We start from the raw sequence: 23,916 nt of genomic DNA, 5'->3' as shown, positions 1-23,916 counted from the left end.
AGAATCACCATTTGATAAGAGCGAGAGCAAAAACGGAAATGGATAGTTAACACTGGCCGTGTGTACTTATTTCACTTACTTATTTTTTACTTGTTTAACATCTCTTTAAAAAATTACATAATTTTACCCCAAAAATGGGGGTGTCACACGGCGCTAGTAACACTAAAGGGGGTAGAGGGGCGCGGGAGGGGAAGTATTTTGGACACAAGTTGCCGCGTAGAAATGTTATCGAACACTCCTTCTGGTTTGTTCTGTATTCTGAGTGTGTAACCTAGTAAAGCTTCAACCACAACAACGCGTGCAGATCTGCACGCGTTGTCGGCGCGATCATAGGCCAATGACTGGTCGCGCGACCTATGACAGTTCACGCGACCTGTCATTTTCTTTTGATCGCACCGGCGATGGCGATCTGCACGCGTTGTTGTGGTTGAAGCTTAATGCATTTACACCTTTGACCTTAACTTATATGACTAGCTAACTTAAAGTAACTGGGCTCTCAAGCTGTAGATCCGGGCTACACAGGAGTTGCAGCGGTGGGAACGAGAGGTGGGAATAGTCTTTTGACTGCACAAGTTGTTCTACTGTACAAAATTGCATTATGACTTTAATTCGAAGCGCGTCTGACCACTGCCACTGGCTGGTAATTAGCTCGTAGCGTCAGAGATGTTTTGCCGACTCCACGGGTTTTTTTCGCTTTACTCTTTCCATAAATTATGCTCTTCATCCCAAAGAAAAATGTATGCAGTTGTGTATATAAAAAATTGTTTTACACGAGTGGTGTGGTCGCTCGTTGTGGTCTGTTTTTGAAGTAATCTTAGTGGAGAACCCTGATTCGTTGTGTAATGCTGTCGTTTTTTAATCAGCTTTTAAGGGAACCAATTCTGGAGACATATTAGACCAAGTGAAGTTAAATGGGGACGGGAATTAGTAAGCGCAGTATGAGTCTCATCTCGACGCGATAGACTGACCACTACTTGGAAATAAAATAAAAAATAAGTTTGAAAAAAGAACAGAACCTTATAATCGTATTGATGATGGGTTTCATAAATATTTAGAAGATTCTTTTGTCCTTTTGTTGCTAAAAAAATTAAACGTATCCAAATAAGTATGCTTGTGTTTCACCACAATTCTCCAGCGGCAACAGGGTTCGAACCAGCGTTCACCATTCGACTATAAATTGTCGCCATTCAATGAATTCCAATCCAATATTGTACAAATTTTAGATAGAACAAACTATCTATTGGGCGTCTCAGATAACGCGTCTAAAACTTATTGCTTTGTCCCATTCGGATTATAGAGTTCTCTTTTGATGTGATCCGGCGGGGCGTGACGGAGCAAGGGGGCTGTGTATCAGTAATCTACATTAGTCGGCCAGTGTCACGGATCAGTAGGCTTGCTCCTCCCCGAGGATGAAGATTTGAATTAATAAGGAAATTGGATAAGACTCTCAGACTGAAGAGTCGAGCGTCTTTGGATTTTGGTAAGTCACGGGATTTTCAGTGGTTACGAAAAGCGAAGATTATGTAATGAAATTATCCTGTATACCTAGGCTTTCCAATCCTAGTTATTAAACGATCCACATTTGCACCACCTGTCTTGTGATAAAGAAACAATTAAGACGTTTAGATTATTTCATTTTTCAGCGGTTATACGGTCAATGTGACCATACCATGATGACCGATATGAGCGTAAGACGGGAAGGTCTATTTTACTGCGTTTTTCCCCGCTTGACGACATCTCTACTGAGAATATTGAACTGCCTCACATTCTTTCCTACTGAATTCCACGAATCGGAATGTAATCAAGATCTCCAATGCCGAAATGTATTGTCAATTTGTCGTTACTTTTACCTTCCTAACTATCCAATGATAAACAGTTTACTTGGCCCGGGCCCACCCGTCTATCAGATTTGATTCTGTTATGGCAAGTTTTCGACCGGAAAGTTCGTCTCCTAACACCGGCAATAACGCGAAACAGAAAACGGTCCCCGCTCATATTTTTCTTGTATGTTTTTTGTTTTTTGTTTGCCAAATAACATGAATTTATTGGTGTTTACTTAGGCCTACAAGTTGCGCACGAAATTTGAGCGCCGAATCTCTGAGGGATTGATGAGATTGTATGTATCCTGTGTAAAGAAAGTTTGTGTTGGGATGTATTCCCATAATAATAGTTTACGGTTAACTGATCACGTTAAGTGATTCGTGGATATTGGGATAATGTATAATTAACTACCGGAATTTCAAAACGGGTACCTACAATCGGTTTCAGCAAAACTTCGTTGTTGTTACTTCTTGTTTTATTTTACACCGCTTTTTATTTGTTTCTCAAAATGAAATCGATGACAACATTGATAAAAGTATAGCTGAAGTAGCATTTGTGTTATTATTTATTTTTTTATACCGGTCCAATTTGTAGAACGGTGATTTTTGCGCAATTTTCCAGCCGTAATATTAATTTGGTCTTTTACCAAACAGCCGGTTTGGTCGTTTTGAGGAGACAACGACGTCGTTCGGTCGGACGACCTGTATTGTCGGCCGCCATTCCGGCGACAATCTGCTGATATTGTCGTTACGTGTTATTTCTATGACGACATTAGATATAAAAACTAGTGACTTTATCCCCTCGGAGATGTGTTCGGATGCCGCAATAGGTAGATAAAAGGTGCTATTATACTAGTTTCTAAGTAATGTTTATTGTTGAGATATCCCTTTTGTGAAAACACAGGGGCTAGTTTGCTCGTTTAAAATTAATATGAACTTCATGTATGTAAAGTTGGAATTGTTCATAGTTTCGATTGCGGATTTATAAATGATCGATCTATTCTACACTCGCGAGCAAAAATATGGAATCACCCTGTTTATTCCGAGCGATCGTAAGAACTAAATGACTAATAGAAGATCAATAAAAATGATACCATTTTAAAGGAGATATTATAAACTTAAAATTGATACCATAGATACATACAATACATAGTCATTCAGTTCTTAAGATCGCTTGGAACACAAAGGGATGATTCCATACTTTTTCTCGTAAGTATAGTTGGTAAGCGTGAAAGTCAAGCGCAGAAGTATGGCGGTTATTTACTTCTTGACCCAAAAGCTACTGGCAATACCATAATACTTCTTGTTATCGTAATAACCAACGGGCAAAGTTGTTAGTTTTAACTTTAAGAACCACAGTCATCGAATTAACTTCCGATGTTATTTATGAATCTTGGGTCCGAAACAAGCGTCCTTTAAAATTCAAATTCCCTCCGAAGTAATTCCGCTATTTAGTTGTTCTTCAAATTAGCCCAACCTCAGATCGAATTTATAGCCCTCCCGACACTGACAAGTCTTTGCGTATAGACTCGGAGTAGTGGACGGAGCTAATAAAACTCCGGGGAGTGGCTGGCACAGGCCTTTCTCATGCTGATGAGCTGGTCCCGACCCTTGTGTAATATACGCGATTACGATGCCTGAAGTGGAAGAACATTGTTGGCAAAGAAAGCTGTCTGTAGTATGCTAACGAACCTTTTAGATTTGCCTACCTACTAGACTTCGATAGACTCCAATTCTTTATTAGTATGGTGGCCCTTTTAAGGGCACGTATACACATCTCAAATATGACTTGTCCTGTCTCCCAATTGGGACATCGGCTGGTTTTAAGATTTCTAATATCAAAATTATGCCGTTAACGTTTATTTCATGTAGTTGGTAGTTGGTAGTTTTGTGTGGTGTGCAATAGAGTATATATTAATGGAGTTCCGTTTCGTGTAGAGTTCAATAACTAGTATCTACATACGAGTATCTATGTGCCCTGATTTGTCGTTTCTCCTTGCGGTTAGGTTAGATAGATTCTTCGTTACACACAAATGTTATGTTGTGGGAATGAGTATCTATTAATGAAGTCCCGTTTCGTGTGGAGTTCAATAACTAGTATCTACATACGAGTATCTATGTGCTCTGATTTGTCGTATCTCCTTGCGGTTAGGTTAGATAGATTCTTCGTTACACATGATGTTATGTTGTGCGAATGTTCTCAAGTACATTATGTAATCGCAGATTGAATATCGAGTATTGGAATTATTTCGGCAACAATCTGCGGTTAGCGTTATCTAAGATCTTCAATCCAGACACAGGGAAACCACAAGATTACGATAACCAGCCAAGGAATTGAGACGTGATTGTGTTATTTCTCAAATATCACGCGATTCCCGCCCATTCACGTCCCACATAATTGTTTGACATTACACCAAATGTCAAACTCTCATACGCTCACGTGTAGTTAACTGGAAATGGCGGGGCATTGCTTTTGAATTTCTCTTTGAGGTAATTTCTCTACACTGATGTACAAATGAGCATGTATGTAATTACTTTACCTCAAACAAGTAATGTTATCATGTTATATGTGACCTGTATGATTACTTGTGGCATAAGGTTTCTTGGAAGCAACTTGCCATTAATACCCATTTAATCGTTATTTATTTACATGTGGCATTCGATGTAGGTTTCCCTGTACAGTCGTCCAACTGCACATCAAGGGAAACAAATCTTGAACACTTATCATTTTAAACTAATGTCACTGCTGGACAATGGCTTCATTTAGAGATTTCCACGAAAACCGGTCCTGCGCTGCCTGCATCCAGGTGCTCTTATCAGGTCACAGGTCTTTAAATATATGTAATATATTATATTACATATTTATCAATGAAAAATTATGTGGGTACGATTGTATTAGGTATATTTTTATAGTACGTGTAGAGCATCAGTGATTGACGCCTGTATTCATAAACGATGCTTGCTTAACGATGAAGCAGCAAATCGAAGGCACAGCGTTGAATAGAGCTTTGCGATTGGTTCGTATGTCATCCTGTACGTCCACGCGCACTGTGAGACCTCGTACTTAGTAATGTTTGTAAATACGGGCGTGAGAAATCTACCTTTACCTTAGCCAATTATTGTGGTCCCCTGACGTTTCATTCTTATACCTAGCGGCGAACAAGCCCACTGTTTTCAATTTTAGCTTACCCCCTACATGAATACTCAGATTACACACAGACATTGTAAGGTGGAATTTTAATTAGATTTAGAACAAATACGCTCAACGGAGCGCAAATTGGGTCGCATAACAAAAGACAAGGGTCAACTACATGAGCGTGCGAGTTTTTTCTCGTGCAAATCTGTTTAAACCGAGCGGCTCATAGAGTTGCGGCTTGGCCAGTAATGGACCCCGGTTTATTAGTTTAGGACCCTATTACAGTACGGTGTATAAGCACAAAGGGGCTTTATTAAAGGCCAGTCGGTGCGTTCGCTTTTCGTGACCATTTTTTGCCCCAGCTCGGAGGATAACTATGTTTGGGTGACATCTGTTGTTTGCACGGCTCGCCGGTCAAGCAAAAACAATATAAGACCAGGGCTTACAGGAACACTGACTATACTGCTTCCTCGATTGTTTTAGAACAATACGTGACGTTCATACGAGCGTCTCTACGCTAATTAATAAAGTTGCTTATGAGTCTAATGTTATGTAAGTTAATGAACTCCTGCTTGGAATATCCGGATATAGACATTACATGTTAGTACATGAGTTTCAGTTTAATATAAGCTATATTTTCCAGCAGATCATGATACGATTCAATTTATACCCTAAATTGAAGTACATATTTATATAACGTATTAAAAAAAAAACATATTTTCAGCCAAATAACGTCCACTGCTGGACTTCGTCTTCGAGGATTTCCACACCGGTCGGTTCTGCGCTGATCCAGGTTGAGGTGCTACAAAAATGAGCTAGCTAAGACAAGTACTCAAATTCTACAGGTTCAAAGTATTCCAGGACTTAAATCCGCTGGGACAAGCTTCATGATTAGTTCACTAACTTACATAAATAATTTTGTACTGAACCTAAAATGCAATAACGTAGAGCTTAATTTGAAGTGGCGTCTTAGATTACTTGGTGAATTAAAAGAGCGTTTTGCCAAGTTTTTCCAGCCAAGTCGAAGGATAACTGTGTTTGGCCCAGCGACATCTGCTGTTTGTACAGCTGAACTAGTCCGCAAAAACAATATGAGGGCAGCTTCATAATTTAAATGTATGGAGTAAGCTCACTTATGCATTTGAAGCTTCTTTGTCATCGATGATCGGACACTGTAATAGTAATAATGTATGTCAAAGATCATCAATGTGACAGAAATGTAGGTATATTATATTGGCTGCGTTCAGACGAAACTTTCATCGTTAGAATTTGCTAACAAAATGGAAACTTTAGCATGTTTTCGGCTAGATCACGTTTGCTAAACTTCAAAAGTGACGTTTCCCATTACATTTTTTTGACAGTGACAGCACTTACCGCTAAAAGGACGTCATTTTACTTCTAGCTAGCGCTTTTTTCCGCCAAACGCCCCAATTGTCTTGGTGGGTTAAGGTCTAATGGAACCATATAGTCCATGATGTTAGCATAGGAACTCATGGAATAAAACTCAGGTGCGGGTGTACTGTTTTTTCGTAATTGGGTCTGAAATGCATTCTTTGAAAGAGACCCTACTCTTATATCTCTCAAGCGTGACAGCCGCACCGGCAAAAAACGATTTTTATCAACGTCAACGCGGTGTTTTTATTAGAAACGAATCCGGCGCAATTGGGTTTTATGCGAATTTCCCGTTTAAATCCAACTTTGTTAGAGGGCACTCCGGTTGACTTTTGAAATTGAACCGTTTATAGTGGGAATGGGCTTTTGAGCTGTGCGCGAGTGCAATGTATTTTCAGTGGTCATGTTTTTAATTTTAGCTACATAATTGGAAACCCGTATCTGTTCTGACTGGTTAGTAGAAACATTTATATCTCTTAAAACAGTTTGCGTCCCTAACTTAGCCACGAGTCCTTAGCTTAACCACTGGCCAGGTCTAGGTAATTTAGCCAAGCCAAATCCTCCATTTGCTTCTGGTGAATTAAAGATAGCCAGTTCCTCTGTGGTTGAGGATTCCGAGTGAAGCTCGCTTTCACCTTTGGCCTGATCATCAGTTACCATCTGGTGAGATACAGGCCAAGAGCTTCCTCGTTGTGGGTAAAAAAAAAGATAGTCGTCCTCCTGCTGTGAAGACCAAAGCTGAGTTGCATGACTAACTTTAGCCGTAAATATACATTTAACTGGTGTTTTTTATGAAGTTTGACAGACTTTTGACGTTTATTATAGTATGTTAAGATGGTGCAACCTAGGGTAAGTAACTATGATGATTTGCGAGAAATTAACGAACAAGTCAAAGTGCAACCCACTCTAAATCTTCAGCACAATTTCAACCCGATGCTTTCCAATTAGTATTAGCATACGGCCTGATCATAATAAGTCGCAATTAAATTATATGGCTTGCATCCAATGATCCCTGCGCACTCGTAATAGGGTCGGCTAAATGCAATTAACGCGGCAATGTGATTGGCTCGAATGAGAATTACGCCGAATAGCGTAAGCTTGATTCGATGGCATTAACGCGTGCGATAAGTCAGAGGAAAAATATAATTGAGTAGGTACAGTCAGAGTTAATACAAATGAGTAGGTTATGTAAATATTGTCAGTGTGTGCGTGCGCGTCGCATACGTATTGGCGCGCTTACATAAAAACCGCGCTCGGTGCGTTTCTATGAAGATAACCTACTCATTTGTATTTACTCTGGTACAGTCGACAACATACCGGTCTTACGATGTAGGTACAATGTAAGACTCTTTTTGTCGCAAAATAACTCCTATTAATTTTTTTTTCGGCTGGCCACCCTGGCTGNATCAGGTAACCCATATTTGTTTGCTCCAATCCAAAAACTATCCCTTAAAAACAGAGCCCGCGAAGACAACAATAAGTATTTTCAATTTCCAACCGCCATAGAAAGGCCTAAACGAAATCTATTATGAAATAAATTAATAACCAGCTGTAGGAAGCCAATTTTTCTATCCATTGTGCGCGGGATAGCTCTGATACTGAACAATGGGGGCAACAAAGGGGGCTGTACAATACGCTTTCAGGTCAGAGTACGAGCGTTATTTTGCCGCTTTACGGTAATCGTCGCGTCTGTGCCACCTGCTAGTCGCTGGTTGGCTTGTTTAGAGTGTCAAATGTTAAGTTTAGTCTCTATAGCCTATATATTTTTACCTATTTTGCGAGCGCCTTTGTTTAATAGATACTAGTTTGGGAATTAAAATATAAACTGGCTTAGATGGGACTCGAAACCGTGGACTAGCGCTAGTAGAGGAGTCTCAGTACCGAGCTACAGAAGTCTGTAAATCGATTTGTATTTTGTAATATCATATTTTTTACTTTGAAAAGTTTTTTATGCTGAATAAGGCAAATCAAAATTAAATCACACTTGGGTGTTAAGTGAAATGCAGGCTAGGATGGCAGTTGGCACTTACCGGCCTTGTGTGTTTATTCACTCGCAGCAGGCAGCGAATTCCAATCTCAAACTGTTCGCATTATAAAAGAGTTAGCGAAACGCTTAGGCTGAGTTGCACCATCTTATTTTTACTTTGACAAACGTCAAAAATCTGTCAAACTCCATACAAAACGCACCGGTTATCGTCATAGTTACCGTTAAAGTTAGGTGGTGCAACTCAGCCTTAGTGTAGATAGCTATCATCAAAACGAAACTTCTGACCATTATAAATTATAACACTGTCTCTAACACGAAACTGAAGCGAAATAAATAAAACACCTTCATTAACAGCACTAAACCTTTCAGTGGACAGATTCGTGCTGGCTCCAAAACAATGGCGCTCACCCCTCGCATATTCATCGGCCATTATTATTGCGGCGCCTGAAATATTCAGCGGGCGCCGGCTGTTACCAGATACTATTTTAGACTGGCTAAGATGGTACTCGAACCCGTGAACTAGAGCTTGCAAGAGACTCACCACTGAGCTACAGAAGTAATGTAATCGTATTAATAGTTTATTTAGTAAGTAATGTACCTAGCAATATCTATTTTTTTACTCTGTCAAATGGCGTAAATCTTTTTTTAATGCAGAATTAGGCAGGTATTTGACCGCGATTACACCTGATGTTAAGTGTGTTGCAGTCTAGGATGGTACATACCTGCCCCCGCCTTGACGAGGCTCGGATTAAATAGTGTTCGGGAATAAATACCTATTGGACATTTTACACTACGTTTCTAATCCCAAACTAAGTAAAGCTTGTACTATGATGGGCACTAGACAACGTATATAAACATACTTAAATACTTAACTTTTCGGCTGGCCACCCTGGCTGTCAAACGTAGTTAGGACAGCTCTTATCTATTTTACATTAATTTTAATATTTAATTGTATTTTTCAAGTGTAAAACATTGTAAATCAATACATTAAAACTTAGTTTAGTGAAATTACCACAAAAATCAAGCATTCAACCCATAACTGCAACGAAATAATGAAGGAAAAATTTACCGGCCAGTGACATGACATGACGATTTTGAAAAATCGTCAATACAACAATTAATTAAAACAGGGGAGTATTGTTTTCATAATCTTTATTTAGAATTAAGTTAAGTGTTAATTAGGACTATATTTCTAATACTGAGCCTAGTGTCTCAAATAATAAAATATCTAGTAATTGAGCCTAACCTCAACTTGTAAACAAAGTTTATACTGCATAAATTCATAGGTCCTTTTTAGTTTTTCAGTTGTTTAATAATATTATATCTGACACACCTCTAATTCGAGGAAATCATTGCATATAACGGTGTTCATAATTAAATTTTACTTGAAATTGAACAAGAGCAAAGTGATATTGAAACCAACTGTTACAACAGTTTAACACCTTTATAACTTTATTACTTTTACCTTTTACATATGGCTATTATAAAACTTTGCCTGTAATTTGTTCTATCCCAGGGAAATCATAACACGCATTATTGAAATTTAAATTAGATAACTAATTACCCTCAAACTAAAATAATTTAGTAATTGATTCAAAATCTTCATATTTTATGATTATCAAACTAGAAATATTTTTAATAATAATATTTAAAAGAAACACAGTCAAATTCTTGACTAATTAATATAGCCCTGGTAGATTAGATTATTTCAAAACTAAGTTATATTTTATAACTTGTATTGTACACCCTTCTTTGATAATTTTCAGCGGAGGTCAATTTCACATCATGCTTACCCGCAAGGCAGCCGCACAAAATACAGAATTAAAACTCAAGAGGGCACTCGAAGAACTAAAATCGAGTCAAGAAACCTGTAATCAGCTTATCAGGGAGAGAGAGGAGAGTGAAGAAGATATCCAGAGTATTATAAACAAAAACACTCATCTCAAGAAAGATTTGGCTGAATTGCACACTCGCTACCAGGAAGTCTCCGAGCACCGGGATAGCCTGCTACACACCATCAGCACATTTGACCAGTGCAGTAATGTCTACGAGCAGGCCCTGACTCGCAATCATGAATTGGAGGCAGAGCTGCGGGATGCCAACAAGACCATTATGCACCTCGAAGATGACAAAAAACAACAGGAGTTCGCTCACACACTTAGTTTGTACGATGAACTGATTGCGAGCCCCGGAGGTCACGAAGCGGCCTCAGACATGAACTTGTCCTGTAAAACTGGCCATCTTGGGACTAGAGACCAGAGATTTGAATTTTCAAGCAAGAACAAGTTAAAAAAATATATCAAAATCAATAGGTATATTACAAAAACTAAAAAATTAATAAAGAAGCAAGCAGTCTTTTATAAAAATATCTCACTGAGGAAAAAACGCTTAGATTTAATTGATTCTTTAGAAATTTATCATGATAAATTAGTGGAAAGTAGGTCAAATCATGCCTCTGACATTGAGCGGCTGGNATTCAGAAGCTCCTCTAGATCTTGAACACCCTCTCACCCATGAGTAAAGAAGTAAGCAGTCTTTTATAAAAATATCTCACTGAGGAAAAAACGCTTAGATTTAATTGATTCTTTAGAAATTTATCATGATAAATTAGTGGAAGGTAGGTCAAATCATGCCTCTGACGTTGAGCGGCTGGAGGCTGATATTGGTGATTTACATAAGTCTTTAGAACTTCTATCTTCTAAATACCACTCTGCCCAGGAACAAATCAAAGAACACATCCTGGCTGCATATAATCTTTTGCAATTAAGTACATGTAAATTGCCAAAAAAGCATCAACCAAATGTTTGCCTTAGGCCATCAATGTCAAAACCATCAAGAAATGTTGTTATACTATCAGACAGTCTAGGGATAGGTTATGGGCCACTGTTACANCAGTCTTTTGCTTTCATTTATTGTTAGTCTAACATAACTACGCTATTATAACTTCAAAATATGATTTACTAAAAAAAATTTCAAAATTCTTTGGTAAAGTTCCATACAACTTGATGTGGTACAATTTAGCCGACTAGGTGATAGTGCTTTTAAAAAATCGGTAAAAAATATAGCTTATAAATACCGAAAAATGTTTCAAATAATTGTAATCCACACTAATTTACGCTTTTAAATAATATATTAGAAACACCCTGTGATTAAATTTAACAAAATTACAAACTAAACATGTATTGTCAAATGTTACTTGAAAACAATGAAAAAATACTTTTCAAAATAAAACACACGTGTTTGTTGTCACGGCAAAAACCACATGGCCGATATTAATTGATTTTAGTTGTGTATCGCTAAGTGTTGCAATTACAGACATTCAATAAATACTTTACGAAATATGAGGGTGGTACAATTTACCCGGCGGTACAATATACCGAACTCTCCTGGCTTATAAAATGTATTTAAATAATACTATTATATTTATTGAAATCATTAATAAAAGCTTTTGCTGTCCAATTTTTTGCTAGAACTGCTCTAGCACTTAGGTGCTGCACTTAAGTGTTTTCAAGTCGCAAACAAGGTCCGTGTCATGATTTCGTAGCTGACTCCACGCAGACAGCATTTAGTCGCGACACTACTATTTAGTTTTTCTGTATTTTCATCAACACCTAGCCTAACTGCTGCTCCCTACAGTCCGCTTCGAACTTGTCTTTAATGTTAGAACATAAATAAATATACTCACTCAGCCTCTTCGATGGTCTCCGACATGGCGAGGAAGACACAGTTGAGCAGAATGGTTGCCATGACGAAGTAGTCGAAGTACTGGTTGGTGGACAGGTAGACGCACGCGCGCCGCACCGGCGACCACGGCGACCACCAGAACAGCGACCTGGTGGCCGTGAACCGGTGGATGTAGTTCTTGCGGAACCGCTTCGACACCACACAGAATGTCTGGAACAAGAGAGAGGTTTCTAAAGATATGTTAGGAACAAGAGAGATGTTCGGTATCTACTTGCCCCACATTATGTTTTTGCATAGGTACTAAGTGTGAGGTCTATACCATTTGTAGAGATTTGCCACCCTTTTTGGGAATCCCCTATTTTTACGCTTGAATATTTGAAGCAAAGGTCTAGTTAATACCATTCAGAACATAAATGAACAGTATTCACGTCAGCACCATAGTCCAAAATTACCTGCCACTGTGTTACTATATCTGCGAACATTTCACGTTAATTATTTGTCTGTATTGCGATTGTATAATACTCGTAATTGCAGTGAAATATGCAAAATTGCAAAGTTTGAGATGCGGAGTTTTCGTACAGTCGTTGCATGGTTTGTTTTACTAGTGCGCTTGTTCTGTTTTAAAACATTGAAACAGTAAACATACACTGAAAAATGGCCACAATTTTTGTTAAATAGCATTGGCAAGCTAATTGAGTAATTCCCTGAATGCTTCCTCATATCAAACTTGTGAGTACTAAACTATTTATTTTATGGATTTTAGATGAATTAGGTATATCGTGGCAGCCCAATGATCTTTCTATCAAACAAAAACCCTTTCCCTTCAAAACGTATAAAACGCCTTTTAGTAAAAAAACAAAGTGATAGGTGATAAATTGTCGACAAACCATGACAAAGACCAATATCCCCCTCATCTTGGTGCTACTACATATTGTCCTGGCACCGTTTGATCCGTCGAAATCTTGTTAAAGACGAGCTATTCTCAGAACGATTAGACACGAGCTCAAACGCTCGAGCACCGAGGTAGGCATTGTCCTGCCACTTTGAGTTGATATTTGTTAACCCATTCATTGCCTATTGATACCGAAAATTGTCTTTGACGATGTTTATTATTATGCATTGGGAATTTGCGTCCAGTGGATTTTGGAGTGTTTTTATGATGGCTTTTGCGTTATGGGCATTACTGACAGTATTCTGTTTTTTGTTACTGTTAGATGACTAATACGGCTGTGTCATGAATATAATTTTGATATTTTATTGATGCTTTTGCATAAAATGGGAAAGTATTTTTTATTGAATTGGAGCAGCGTCAATTTCATGAAGTATCATTTTTTTGTTAATGATGTTAAATCTCATCTAAGGCTAATATATTTTTTTAATTAATAACCACTCATAAAAATTAAAGAAACGGGAGAGTCTTTGATATCTTCACTTGGCATCCAAAACAAACATAAAGTGGCAAAATCCCCCATGTCATTGAATGGGTTAACTAACATGAGCTTTCCCACAATTAATGGCTGAACCTGACCAAGCGCAACATGATACGGTCATGGTCTAATACCCGGCTTAGTCGCTTATTGCAATATCAATCACCAAACAATAGTGGTTGATACCGGCAGTAATATAACACTCGGCGTCAAATAAATCGCACCTCCTGCGACAAGCACTTTCAAACGTTTGCATGCCCACTTCACACCATTTGAAAGCCTAGTTCTAAGCTTCATTTCATTAAAGGAAAGGTTTTTACCCCAAAAATGTGTCTTTAGAAGGATCCAGCCAGAGTCTCTTCCTTAAGCGACAGCTAGGTAGTTACGCTTGAGCCAACTTTTACGGTTATAAAACTGTCAAATTGGGATTAATCGCTATGCATCTGTTAAAGAGGATGTTGATCTAATTGGTCCCAGAGGTGAGCCCCAAGTGAGGCTATTTTCAAGTCACAATTTTGTATACGTTTTTTTATTGGGCTTTCAAATAACACCAATATTGGTGGGGCAACATATTTGTGTCAGAAGAAAATCTTTATTGTCGCGGGAGGTGCGATTTATTTGACGCTGAGTGTATTTGCTAGCATAATGACTATGACAGCAGATATCGTTCAAGTGTGCACACAAGCGGTTAATGCTGGGATGTCGGGGAACATTATTGATAATGTACTTGAGTTGTATGTTAATTGATAGGTGCTGTTTATTTCGAGATGTTTGTTAAGTAAGTACTTAGAGGTAGATACATAACTCGGAGTAAGTTATGTAATTAACAGAATATATGAAATATTACGTGACGGGAAGTTAATTTCTGTAACACATTTTGTTTCCTAAAATAAAAATAAAATATGTTTGATAAGTACCGAATAGTAAACTCAGCTGTAGAAGTGTAGAGTCAGTAGAAGGAAACATTGATACGATAACTTGAAATTCACTACCTACTGAGTAGCATTACAAATTGAAAATAAATAAAGTTAGGTTGTGTTTCAAAATGTATGTCACTTTTAGAGCATACTCATACTCACTATACGATAAATATAAGATCTAAAACCGTGAACACATTATCGCAATAAAGTTTCCCAAAAAGTGGAAAAGAAAGTCGTCCAAGAAAATCTCGTTGTGACCTACGAATTTATGGTCCCGTTTATCATGCTTGCAGCTGCCGAAATAGGTAGGCCGAATGAATGTTTATGACAAGTAAATCGTCGTGGATGTGCGAAAAACTATGTAAGATCGATGCTATAAGTGGGTATATATTTAGCACAAAATACACAGACAATAAAAAGAGTGGGCGGGGCACATTGCTCATAGAGATGACGGCCCGTGGGGCAGAAAAGTTCTCGAGTGGCGATCACGGGCCGAAAGACAAGCGTGGGCAGCTGAATGCCCAGGATCGATTGTGGTGGAAATCTTTGGGGGAGGCCTTTGTCCAGCAGTGGACGTAATTTGGCGAAAACGAACGAACACAGAGAATCTTCTCCTTTTTTATGGTCTTCATACTCTATGTAGCGATGGTTATATGGTATTTTTCAGGATCCTTTTTGCGTAGGTATAAGTAGTTAGAATTGTTGTATGAACTACCTCCTGGTATTAGATAACTCTAATTCTTAATTTTAAACTTTCGCATTGCATAATTGAATTATTATTAGGTAATATTTCAGTATTACCTATCCGCTTATCGCGTTTAAACCAGTTTAAATTATCTAAATTTTTATATTAGGATACTTTGGTTAGGTACTTGAGACAAGATGGCTGATGGATAGATGGATAAAGCTCAAGGATGATAATTAATACCTAGGTATGTGAGCCCATATCAATGTTAACACAGAGCCAAGGCCCTGTAAAAGTGGTTTCACTGTAGGAAGTGTTGTTGTGAAAAGAGTAATATTTTTAACACATTATAAAAAAGACTTCCGGACAAAAGATGCCCTCTATTCAATAAAAATAGAACCTAATTTGCCCGGACTACACGCACCTTTTCTCCAGGTCATTTGCCAAAGGATCTTCCTTAGTTCGGATGAAAAACTATGTTTTTGACAAGTGAGAAATTATGTCCCCGGGCAGGTAGCCGGCCCGACGGGGGACGGGACGGGACGGGCTGGGACGGGCATGGTCATTATTCAAATACTCACACTTCAAGTACGTCGAAAGCACGACACTACTTGTTGCTGCAAAATCACACCTATTTACAAGTAAATAAGGTGCCAGTGTTTACCATGTCTGCCGAATTAATTGAATTGGCTTTAGTTAAGACATAAGTTAGGTACCTACCTCGGAATGTCAATTCTTAAAACTAAGTTTAAAATGTAAATATTTAGAATTAAGCTTATACTACGAGTATTAACTATTAGATAAGTATAAGTACACGACCTTTACTTACTTAATAGTTTTCTTGGGTGAGATTTTTTTCAGTATGATTCAGTAGATTCAACCTTCTTGCAGATAATACGTGACAACGCAGCAAGCTACTTATTTTTTCGTCAAAAATATCGATTGTTTTAAGAATTACCTGAACATAAATATTTTTATACCTTTAAAATTACCAGGTAGTCAAAAATCAAATCCTAATCAAACTTTTTACGAATAACCTCTCAGGCACCAGTTTCCTTTTACTTTAATTGATTTTCTGAGATTGACGTAAATCCAAAATTGTAATCAATGGCGAGAGCAAGAAGTATTTTATGATCCTGTGCCATAAAATTGGTTTTCTATATGAAAGAAAGCTATAACCTTGTAAAAGCTTGAGCTGACATAATAAGTATTTGATATCCCTTTACGTTATAGGTACTCGTACTTAGTTGTTTTTTCGTCACACACCACACAAAATAAGGAAAAGAGAGAGAACAATGCTAAGACAACAAAGTACCTTTTAGCAGTTGGTACGGGACTATTCCCACCTCTCGTTACCACCGCTGCAACTCCTGTGTAGCCAAGTAGCCAGGATCTAACAGCTTGACCGCAGCGCAGCGCAACTTTAGCAAATATTTTTTTGTGGTAACTTGTCAAATTGAGTTTATTAATGCTGTTCAAACTTAATTCTAATAGGCTACCAAGGCATTGACATTGACTTGATCTTATTAGAAATCCTCAAATACTGATACTTACTTACACTAATTAACTTTCTAGCTCATTCATAAAAGTTGAAGCCGGTCATTTGCTTCGTAAACACCAAGTCTAAGTCTAATTGCTGACAAAGGGAACTGCGCGCGGGCAATTTAAGTTAACTACTTCCGCCGCACTACTCTCGGGGGCGATAAACTATGAAGTTGGAGATTAGAAACAAACAGTCCAACAAACGCTAAAGGATCGTAGTATTTACTTTGTTCAACTTTGGGGTGGAAATGAAAACAATTTACACTATTACGGCACGGAAAACTCGGCAGTTACTTTAAGTACGGTTTGTAGGCCCCGCTAAAGTTTACCTGCAGGCTAGCTGCTAAATGTGCCTAAATGAAAAGTATGGGTAAAGTATCTACGACATCATTAAATACAATCAACTGAACTTAACTGTCTAGAAATAAAAATGTTCGCCAGGAAGAACAATAATAAAAGTGACGTTCTTGTTCTGTCAATCGTTAGTTCGTTCGTTTCAGCCGAATGATGTCCACTGCTAGGTCTTCCCTAAGGATTCCCACAAAGATCGGTCCTGCGCCGCCCGCATCCAAGCACCTCCCGTGACCTTCACCAGATCGTCGGTCCACCTAGTGGGAGTACTGCCCACACTACTTCCCCGTCTAGTGGTCGCCACTCGAGAACTTTTCTGCCCCAGCGGCCATCAGCTCTACGAGCTATGTGCCCCGCCCACTGCCACTTGATTTTAGTGATTCTGCGGGCTATGACAGTCACTTTGGTTCTCCTGCGGATCTCCAAACGCTAGTGACGTTAATTATTATTGATGATGGACTAGATTACTAGAAAATGCAATCACTAATTTTAAGATTATTCTATGAATACAAGCCTATAGAATAAATCATCCGTAGTCATAGACAAAATACAGACTTCAAAATACTTAATCCACCGTGAAACAATATTGCGTACTAAAACTCGAAGCATTTTTCCTCGTACCGTCTGAGCCGCAACTTGGCTCAATATTAACCCGGCCCGTTTAATATATTCGCAGTAGTTTACGACAGTTTAGTGTGCCGAACGTTATGGAATATTAAATCGTGCTCAACTTGCTGATATTGTTGCAGACTCAAAGTTATTTATTTATGTGCTGAGGGTAGCTGGAAAAATATTGGTTTGTGCGTTGACAGCACGTTTTCAGACTTATTTAATGCATAACCTCCTCCTTTTTTGAAGTCGGTTAAAAATAGCACCTACTTATTTACTACATAGGCAAAAAAAGACAACAAGAAGTTCTGTATTAGATTAATATGCTCCCGTTGAATAAAAAAATAATATCTTTGGGAAAAAATAATTCTCTACTTATATAAAAATAGTCGCTATGTAAAAGAAAATATAACATCAAGTTCCTATTTAAATACATATTTTGGTTTTTCAGGATGGATTTATGTAGAACTATTAGCTTTTGCCCGCGGCTTCACCCGCGTGAAATTTCGTTTGTCACAGATCGTCATAAATTATAGCCTATATGTTATTCTGGGTTATAAACAATAATACCGTAAAGTTTCATCAAAATCCGTTCAGTAGTTTTTGCGTGAAAGAGTAACAAACATCCAGACATCCAAACTTTAGCATTTATAATATTAGTAGGAAGTAGGATAAGCGTACAGGTAGAAATATGGTAATGTCGCAGGATTTAAACTTGCAACCGCTGGCATTTTTATCCACTCATCCATGAACCACTAGTGATAATTTAATAGTATAATAGACGAGTAGATATTTAGTATGATGTGGGCTCGATTATTGCCCGCTTCAAACGCTCAGTGCTGAAGATAAGTTGCTAACAACAATTTAATTACGTTTGCGCCGCCGCAACAAAGTGCCCGTTTGAAATTACCAATAGCTTTCACAGTAATGCTATTGGTGCGCTTGTTCAATCATGAGCCATGTACGGAATAGAACAGACAGAACATCGAGAGTTATACTTTTATTCGTCGTTTCAGCCGAAAGACGTCCACTGCTGGACAAAGGCCTCCCCCAAGGATTTCCACGAAGACCGATTCTACGCCGCTCGCATCCAGGCATCACCCGCGATTTTTCTTTTTAAGAATGAATGAATGAATATTTGCAAGAGCAAAACTTTTGTACCTACTCTTTAAAAGGACTGGCCAGGTACATTGAGCTTGCATCTTAAATTAATTTATATTAATTTTACTTTATTTGAGGTGGCTTTTCTTTTTGTGCTACGTCATGTAGAGCGCGAGCGATCAGAGACGGTTATAATTACACCCGTGCCGCTCACATGATACGGTTTAAGTTTGTTTGCGCGGCGCCGTTTGCCTTTCAACTTTGTTACAATATTTATTTAGTAACGCTAATGGAGGTGTTCAAGAAGGTTTACTTTACTTGCAAGTTAGTAAGAAGCTTTCTAGTTTCTTCGCATATACGAGTATTTAAATGATTATACCTATCAGATGTATTGTAGGTAGAATAGAATAGAAAGTATTTATTTGTCTCAAAACAGGTTTCATATCTAGACATATAATACTAAGGGCAACTCAAAATTCTTTTGCTTTTTCAAAAAGTTTGCGTATTTCTTAAAACTGATTTCGATAGTCGCAATTACTCGATTTTGTATTATTTTGAGTTGTGCTAGTATTCATCTAGGAGTGCGGCATGTATTTACAAAAATGTTTGAGTCTTTGCTTAGCAGTATTATTTTCAAAAAAAGTTACGACTCTCTCTAAACCACTTTTATTTTGAATGAAACGTTTTTCTTTCCTCAAAACATTATTTCTGAAATGGCATTGCATCTATAAAGAAAACGTATCGCACAAATAATCTAATAGTTCAGTTTCCTCGAGCGAAAGCGAATAAAATATTCTTCGCTGGGACTCACTACGCTTATAATAAAAGAAATACAGCGAAGAATAACGCGGTGCCACAGCCACAGTGTGGTGAGCAGCGTTTAACATAAGTATTAAGATGTCGAAATAAAAAATATCTTTACTTGTATAGAGTAGAGATATTATCTAGACAGCTTAAAACATAGACGTTCTTTAATGCACATCACACAAAAGAGGCCAATAACAGAAATACAAAACCAAAACAGTACAATTTAAAGGTCTTGTCGCTAGGAAAACTCTTCGAAATGTTTACTTTAGTTACTTGAAAATAATTAGCTACTTTATATTGAAATCTACTGGGACGAAGTTGCTGAATGATGGCAGTACAAGAAACTGAAGCAACATTTAGGAATTTTTTGAGTGTCAGAGTTAAAAAGAAATCCACCACTCCAAATAAATTAATATGTACTACCAACAGAACAGTCATAGAAGTCGCTTCCTGCAGTACCTTGCATGAGTACTAAGGCAAATTGAAATGTGAACCTTTTGGGTACTACGGGCGGGCTATTTCATCATTTACATAATGTATAGTATAGTCTATTCTTTTGCCAGCTGTGCTCTACAAAAGTACTTGTACCCGTACCTACTATTAGTTAGGTAAGTTTAGTAAAAGGTGAAGGCTTTTCAGGCCCAAGTTTCTAAATATAGAAATTAATAGTCTATCATGTTCTGAAAGTGCTCAAATATGAAGACCCTGCGTATCATTTAAATAATTGTCTATCATGTTTATAGTAAGCTACTATTTTAGATATTATACACACGTACAGCCTAGGTGTAAGTGAATATAAAAGTATACCTGCTTCTCTCTGCTCAATGGACCGACGACTTCAAGGGGATAGCTGTTAGTGACTCTAAAACTCATAAAATTCTTCCCTCGTTATCAAAATGAGTTGACAAATAAAAAACGATTGCAGTACCCAATATTCTCTCGCAAACTTTGACCTTTATCGGCTTCTGTTCAGTTTGCTCAGAACGATTTGATACGATTCATTGATCATTGTCTAAAAATATTTATTTTTGGGCACGATTAAAAGTTTCGTAGCATGTTTTTTCTTTCAGTTTTGTTGTATTGATTAGTTCTAGTGTATTAGGAGACAATTGATTTTGTTTTGTTTTCTCTATCACAAAAAAATACATCTTATTTCCTAAGCCTCTAGGCTGTTACTACAACAGTACTTATTATTATTCTGTGCTACAACATCTAACTGACTATAACAAGAGAAATACTAAACTAAACAGAGCCTCTAATAAACATATTTGAATAGGTATGTACATGAATAGACTCTACATTCGCTTTAAACGCCCATGACTTGCAATAATATTAATTATTGCTCGTGTTAATTACAATTTGCCTCCAGCCAAATTCAAACCATGTGAAAGCAGTGCAGTAGTGTGCAGTCGTTAAAATGATATTAAAATTGAATAAACTAGCTGTGTAAACTTCGTACGCGTGAAAATAGTTTGAATATTTCCCGTTTTTGCCACATTTGTCTTTACTGCTCCACCCTTATTGACTGTAGGGTGATGTTATATAGCCTAAAGCCTTCTTACATAATGCGCTATCCAACACAAAAATATTACTTATTTTAAATTTGAACCAGTAAAGTTCTTGAGATGATTAGAGCGTTCAAGAAAACATATATACAAAAATTCGTGTCCTCTTTTGAATAAACTCTTCAGCTTTATATTAGTAAAGACTACATTATTTGAATCTCTCAAAATTGGAAATATTGGAGAGAGTGGAGAGTAACTCAAAGCCATCTGTTAAAACTAAACATGCAGAACTAAACTTATCTGAACCGAACGCTCATCTAAAATTCGTATGTCGACTTGCTACTTACGCTAGATTTCAGGCCAAATTGGAAGGTGTTTTCGTTGAATACAGCTTCTTCAATAAAATTTATTCAACACAGCCACTATCGTTATTCATTAGTGTGCACGTAATGCTAACTGAATCTAAGTTTTATGGTCTCGCCGGGATATTCTGCGCATTAACTGGAATATCTCCGCTTTTCTCAGGTGTTTGGTCGTTTTAACTCGGTATTTCCTAGTTGAATTGAATTAAGTGAGATTTACCGTTGTTTTGAAAGCATTTAGTAGTAGTAGTAGTAGTGAAGACAGTTTTAAGTACCACTCATAGTAACTGTAGTCTGTTATTTCTATTACTCAAATATTTTTGTTCAAGCGAACATTCGCCCTAAAGATTATCCCACGCTTCTTAAAGTTAAAAAAAATGTTTTTTAGTGCATAACTAAAATGCATTCAGGTAACATATTTCATTAACGCGGGAATAAATTAGCATTTCAAAAGAGCTTTCACGAGAAAAAAGCCGAAACATTAATAGAAACTGTAATACTTAGAGGTTTGAACATTCGAATATAAGTAGTCCGTAGAAAATTGCCTCTTCGAGAAACTAAAAAACGATCGTTTGTTTAAAAATCACTTTCTGTGCGAATAAAAATAAGTTGTAAGGTCTTTCTTTAGTACTGTACTATGTCCTAAGATACTAAGTACAATAGCTTATATCAGTCGGAGTAACATTTCAATCGATTTAGAGTTTTATTATCGGATGCATGAACAGAATATTTTTGCGCGTTTATCCGACACCAACCTTTGTCTAATATAGACATCCATTATCAAATGATTGCCACTTCCGTTTCCATTCTATTCATAAGATTGTTCCCGAACAAGCTATTCCATTAACAAAAGTGACAGCAGATTGGATTGAATAAGTACGGAACTACAGAATATCTTACATTTATTTACTTTGTCATAAACTCGGCACAACTCATGGCAGAATTCCAATCCGATGCTGGTTTACATTGGTTTACAACTCGTTTGCTTAATATTACAACCAAACAAGTTGTAAACCAGACACTTTTTCCAATGAATATAAATTATCAGTATTAGATGTTGGGCAGTGTGTACTGTGTACTGTATGTTGTAAAGATTTGACGACTTTGCAGTAAAATGCGGGATTTGTTGCGCTATCACGAGATTTGATGGTGATTACGGCTTAGGTTAGTCTTGAGCAGGATTATTTAAGAAAATAACCTCCTAGTCTACTAGCCAAGGTACTGTCTGTAGGTATAGTTTAAAAAAATAATAGAAACTAACTACCATTATTTTATTTCGGTTTTCTTTGCGTCACAAATGATTGTTATTTAAGTAGTTTTTAGGCTGGGTTGCACCATCTCACTTTAACTTTAACAAACGTCAAAAATATGTCAAACTCCATATAAAAAGCACCGGTTATCGTTATAATTACGGTCAAAGTTAGATGGTGGAATAATTAAAAAATGTTCATTAATAGAAACAATACTATCCCGGGTGAATTCTTATGCTTTCTCTGCCAGAATTAGTACCTTTTTGTGAAGTCCAAAGACAAATTATACAATTTAATTTGAACGCATGATAAATTGAGCTTCCGCAATCACTCTTTAATTAATGAATTTCCGGATTCAACTCTCATTTAAATGAATGTTTGACGATTAACACGGATTAGCGGTGAATTTGTGCAGGATCTCATTATGGGATGCGGGCTGGACTCATTAAAAATCACAAATTAATAATGTTGCAGAGGTGTGTCCGGTTTTTCCGCATAGCAACGATGCTTAAAATTAACTCTATAGAAAATAAAATAGATGAGTTAAAAAATAGAAAGAGACTGAAATAAGAAACATGTAAGTATAGTGTAAGAACAACACNGAGGAAAAAACGCTTAGATTTAATTGATTCTTTAGAAATTTATCATGATAAATTAGTGGAAAGTAGGTCAAATCATGCCTCTGACATTGAGCGGCTGGAGGCTGATATTGGTGATTTACATAAGTCTTTAGAACTTCTATCTTCTAAATACCACTCTGCCCAGGAACAAATTAAAGAACATATCCTGGCTGCAAATAATCTTTTGCAATTAAGTACATGTAAATTGCCAAAAAAGCATCAACCTAATGTTTGCCTTAGGCCATCATTGTCAAAACCATCTAGAAATGTCGTTATACTATCAGACAGTCTAGGGATAGGTTATGGGCCACTGTTACACAAAAAAATTGACTGCAATGTTTTGAATAATTGTATGCCAGATGCTTCTTTTGACCAGATAATGAATAGCCTACAACAAAGTAATTTAAATAGGGAATCTATACTAGTTCTTGTATTAGGAAGTTCACAGAGTATTAACAAAAGAAATGTTATTCACCACTTCTCTTCTCTCTGCCATCTTGATGTTAAAAAAGTAATTTTGTGTGCCTTGCCCTTCTGTAGAAATTATTCAAAGGAGAGGAATAACAGTATTCACTTATTGAATACTCAAATATTTAATTTATGTCAACGTCACAGCGAAAAATTTGTGTTTTTCGACACAAATAAATTTATTGATAAACAATTGACTGGCAGCCCTATACACCTGCCTCATAATTTAAGATCACAATTAGCTACTTTG

General features: G+C 37.2%; 2 protein-coding genes across 2 annotated transcripts in view; one reads left to right on the top strand and one right to left on the bottom strand.

The window, feature by feature from the left end:
• Positions 1–9,224: 9,224 nt before the first annotated feature.
• LOC114356849 (uncharacterized) lies at positions 9,225–11,201 on the top strand. Its single transcript, XM_028310211.1, has 3 exons — positions 9,225–10,727; positions 10,908–11,102; positions 11,149–11,201. The coding sequence occupies exons 1-3, from the start codon at positions 10,121–10,123 to the stop codon at positions 11,199–11,201; spliced, it is 855 nt and encodes a 284-aa protein (XP_028166012.1). The 5' UTR covers positions 9,225–10,120.
• An 815-nt stretch (positions 11,202–12,016) lies between these two features.
• LOC114356848 (sodium channel protein 60E-like) overlaps positions 12,017–23,916 on the bottom strand; it is an 81,161-nt gene continuing 69,261 nt past the window's right edge. The window contains exon 2 of the mRNA XM_028310210.1: positions 12,017–12,229. Coding sequence (XP_028166011.1) covers positions 12,017–12,229 — 213 coding nt within the window. The remainder of the gene's footprint in view (positions 12,230–23,916) is intronic.

The sequence above is a fragment of the Ostrinia furnacalis genome, unplaced genomic scaffold, assembly GCF_004193835.3.
Source record: "Ostrinia furnacalis isolate ACB-3 unplaced genomic scaffold, ASM419383v2 OfSCF2991, whole genome shotgun sequence".
NCBI classification, from domain to species: Eukaryota; Metazoa; Arthropoda; class Insecta; order Lepidoptera; family Crambidae; genus Ostrinia; species Ostrinia furnacalis.
Note: the sequence above shows the minus strand (reverse complement) of the source record. Positions and strands in the feature narration are given on the sequence as shown.

Bases quoted from the DNA above. Each gene is read 5' to 3' on its own strand.
- LOC114356849 (XM_028310211.1), top strand. From the start codon at position 10,121: ATGCTTACCCGCAAGGCAGCCGCACAAAATACAGAATTAAAACTCAAG. The intron at 10,728-10,907 runs ATTTAATTGATT...AAAAACGCTTAG, and splicing joins ACTGAGGAAAAAACGCTTAG to ATTTAATTGATTCTTTAGAA. The intron at 11,103-11,148 runs GTACATGTAAAT...TGTTTGCCTTAG, and splicing joins ATATAATCTTTTGCAATTAA to GCCATCAATGTCAAAACCAT.